This window comes from Alexandromys fortis, unplaced genomic scaffold, assembly GCF_014885135.2.
Source record: "Alexandromys fortis isolate MF-2015 unplaced genomic scaffold, M_Fortis_MF-2015_v1.1 scaffold_14, whole genome shotgun sequence".
Classification (NCBI taxonomy): Eukaryota; Metazoa; Chordata; class Mammalia; order Rodentia; family Cricetidae; genus Alexandromys; species Alexandromys fortis.
In genome coordinates, this window is record NW_026067910.1 from 11105888 (window position 1) to 11110161 (window position 4274).

General features: G+C 36.4%; 1 protein-coding gene across 1 annotated transcript in view; it reads left to right on the forward strand.

Annotated features, from left to right (window-relative positions):
* Clvs2 (clavesin 2) overlaps nt 1–3891 on the forward strand; it is a 74723-nt gene extending 70832 nt beyond the window's left edge. Inside the window, exon 5 of the mRNA XM_050138191.1 lies at nt 3602–3891. Coding sequence (XP_049994148.1) covers nt 3602–3689 — 88 coding nt within the window. The 3' untranslated portion in view covers nt 3690–3891. The remainder of the gene's footprint in view (nt 1–3601) is intronic.
* Nucleotides 3892–4274: the final 383 nt, after the last annotated feature.

Consider the following 4274-nt stretch of genomic DNA (forward strand, 5'->3'; position numbering starts at 1 on the left):
AATAAATAAATAAATAAATAAATAAATAAATAAATAAATAAAAGAGCAGGCTTTCTAGCTCATCCACCATGCCAGTTGTTTGTTTTGCTTCTGATGGGAGCTGATCAGAACTTTAAAGGTTATTGTTCGTTAGTGTGTGCTTACAGCATTTGAAGGTTTTGCAATCCTATTGTGGTTTTCTTGCTGTGTGAATTTGTTGGGAAGAGAAGAACATGATTAGCTGAAAAGATGCAAATTTCACTAGAGCATGCCTGTCTTCAGTGCTGGGAATGTTTTGTATCTTACACCTCTAGGCCCTAGGCTAGTACCTGAGAACATGCAGCAAGACTAATACTACAGTTTTGTTGAAACATAAGTAATCTCTCAGGGATGATATTTGAAGGCATAAGTCACAAAACAATCCCACACCAATTTGTAATTATGATTAATAAAAGAGTTATTTATCTAAAGGAAAAACTTACAAATCACCGTCCTAGACAACAGCCCTCTGAGGAATCAGGAAAGTAGTCTAGTAGCTGGAAGCAGAGTCTGAAGCAAGAGAGGGAGTGCATGGCTACCACTGCTTTTTAAAGCAAAAGAGATCACTCCCAAGTGGGCTGGTATCTTAAAGGCAAGGAGCTCCTGCAGCAGATATTCCAAAGAAAATGGACTCTTCCTCCTCTGTAAGTCATCAGCTGCCAATAGTATCTCAGTGAGTGGTGGGACTTCATGAGTTTCCCCCATTCCAACTCCTACAGCTCATCCATGCAGACTTTGCCTGGCCTATTGCTATCTAGGTTTTATGCATGCAGCCACAGCCACTGTGAATTCATATGACCTGAACAGCTGTTTTGCTGCAGATAATCATTTTGCTGAAAGGTATGAACACTTCCTACTATGTGTCAATCTATATTCTACTGACTTGCAGAAATTCATACTCTTGCTTCTTGCAATTAACTGACAAGATGGTACTTGTCTGATCTTATTGATAAGAAGAGTAAGAGACAAGAAGGAGAGTGAATTCCAATTCTAATTTCAGTGAACAAATAATCATATTCGGTGAGCTATTTCCTTAGCCCTTTCTGTTTGTCATGTGTGTGAGGTTTAGGTATGTGTTATTATATTTTATCTTCACTATGTTAATGTAAAGAAGAGGTTCTCCCCCAGTTTTACATATAAAAGAATATAATCTTAGGCCTTTTAATAGCCTTCCTGTGGTTAAAAGGTAAGCAAATTAGCTATATAAGCAACTGGAATCGAAATACTTGTTTCTGAAGTCTAGGTCTAAAAGATTTTATTGCATCCCGTTATAGCTGTATAATTGCTGCATACATAAATATTGACAAATTTAACCTTGTTTTTGTGTTGTATATGCCGGTGTATGTAATGTGTGTATGTGTATGGGTACTTGTGTAGGTATATGTATGTGGGTAAATATACATAAGTATGGAGGCCAGAGGTCAATGTCAGGTGTCTTTCTTGACAGCTCTTATCTTAGTGTTTGAAACATGGTCTTTCGTTGGCTCTGGAGATCACCAATTTTAATACCCTGGCTAGCCATTGAGTTTCAATAATCCTCTTATCTATGAATACCCAGTTAGAGTGAGAGATATTGGCAAATTTTCAGCTTGTCCTTGGGTGCTGAGGATCCAAACTCTGGTCCTCATATTTTTATGACAAGTGTTTTACAAACAGTGTCATTTTCCCAGACCCTAATTTTTTTTTCTGAAATAAAACATCTAGATATACACAGCAAGTTTATGGTAGACAGTTTCCTACATCATGGCTGGAATAAAATACTTAGGAAGAATTGTGATTGTACACAGTTCTCTCATAGAGAGAATTCCACCCCCTCCCTCACAGAAGAGAGTAAGAATAAACCCCAGACTAAATAGTAGTACAACTGGGAAGCTAAGTGTCAAAGACAACATTATCTTTTTGAGTGTAATTTTTTTTTCTCTTCTGAAATTGTTGTCCAAATGGGGCCAACATTTACCCACCAACAGTTCTGAAAACTGTAATGCCCAAGAAAATAAAGTAGCAATTTAATTTCAATTCAGACAATATATTTTATATTAATAAAATGTCAGATTCCATTTAAACTGAAAATAATGTATGTGTATATCTGGGAGTGTGTTTTAACAGAATATTATGGAAAACACAGCTTTGGATTTCACCTATTGGAGATGGTTAAGACAGTTCAGAGTCTGAATAGTAGATACAGACTTATGATATTTTGTATTTTCCTAAATAATTTTCTATATTTCTTCTTGCTTTTCACTTTCAAGGCTTAATATTATTTTTTCATGAAAATTCATTAGAAATTGAGACAGCAATGTCTTACTATGCATCTAACCCTGTGATCCTCTACTCTGCCTCTCCCCTTTTCTGTCTTCTTTTCCTCCTGTTCTCTTCTTTGTTCATTGTCCCTTTCTCATGAAAACACACAGAGAAACACAGAAAAGTTTAATCAGTCTGTTTTGCAAAATCTGGTGTCTATTTAATATTTAGAGAAAAGAAAATTTATCTAAGAAACGGACCATCTCCCTACTTGAAAAAAAAACCTTCATTTTCTTTTCTAAAACAGCATTGTTTGTTTAAATAAATGGAGCATTTGTTGGTGAATCTTGTGCTTCTTGAAAACATAATTAGTTCCATTGCACTCTTTTTATTAGCATGTGCAATTGTAATTTAGCTGAGAGTCTTCCTTTTCGGGAGTTAATGAAGTCTGCTAAGAGGCACACTGCTACAGCGAAAAGCAATTGGTTGGAGTGCATCAGTGTGGAAGAATCCATTACCAGCGAGGGCTCTAAAAGGGCAGCTTTTTCTTAATGCCATAGCCATTGAAAGGGCATCTTTCCTGCCACAATATTAGCATGTGTCATCGTTCTCTCTTCTTCCTATTCTCATGCAGTTTCCTAATGACGAATGGGGATAGAATCCCACCTTGCTATCAAAAGAATTTATATATGGGGGATTTTGAAATTGTGTGCTTTCTTATTTATAGAATCTTCCTGCCCAAAGAAGCATCTTTATTTTAAACATCTTTAAATGTTTTTTTTGAAGTGTTCAAATATATGTTTTATTTTATTTGGATTTTTCTAGTGGGAAACTTAACATAATTAAATTCAAATTCTGATTTTTTTTTTGGTTTGGGTGGTGATGTAACAATTGAAAATGAGAGATGATTATGATAAAGAAATGAGTTACAGTTATTTTGGATTTGTTTTATGGGTTATTTTAAGGCAGTAATTCAGCCTCATACTGATGTTGAAATCACCATCAAAAGCACCTATCTATTTCTTTTTCTAGTTGGAAATTTTTTTATTAGAAAGTATTAGAAAATTTCAGTGTAGTAGAGAGAATACGCTTGCTCAGCTGTCAGGACAACATTACTCCTATTATTTTCTGCTCAGAACCTCTGGCCGCTCATAACCCAGGAAGCCAGAGGGAATCGTTTGCTCACTCTGATGCCATACTCTAAATGTGTGGTATCCACAGTTCATAAATCCCTTGATGAGACTTCCCGGTCCTGGGAGAAGCAGTGGGGGAAAGCTGGAAGATGATACCATGTGGTTAATTCTGGGAGCTAACTCCTTGCCCCCGGCTTCATTCTTCCTAGATCGCAATCAGTGGTGGATCCCACAGCCCTGAAGCGCATGGATAAAAATGAAGAAGAAAACAGGCAGCCTTTACTTTCTCTGGACTAAGAACTTCTCCACTTCTACCCCACGGATTAGAAATGGGAGGTATTGGCTTTCAGCAACAGGGACAGCACTGTGGCATCTACCTGCTGGAAAACCTTATTCATGTTAATGTAGCATAATGCATAAGGCATCTGGCTTCCACATTTGCCTAAACCATGGGTGCCCCGGGCTAGATTTTAAAAAGTCAATAATTTATTCTGTAAGTGCCAAGTTCTTTGTAAATACAATATAGTCTTCACATCAAGTTTGTAAATTTTGGTAGTAAAGTAATTTGAGAAAGATTGACTCACAAGTTTGAGCCAGTGAAATGGACTATAAAAAGAAGCATAAAGACACATATACTATGAAATTTAATTAAATGTATCCCTGTTTCCTATGAAGCCATATTTCTGCTATCATAGTGAATTGTTTCATCGTCTTTCTCTGAAACACTGTCAATATTTAAACATACTTTGGGCACAGCAAACAATTATTCCAGGAAATTGTTATGATTAATGTTTTCCTGTTTAGTGGTTTTCTTTTCAGAGGAAGTATTACACGACCATCCCTGATTGCATTCTGAAGAAAAATAGTGGATGAGGAGCTGGT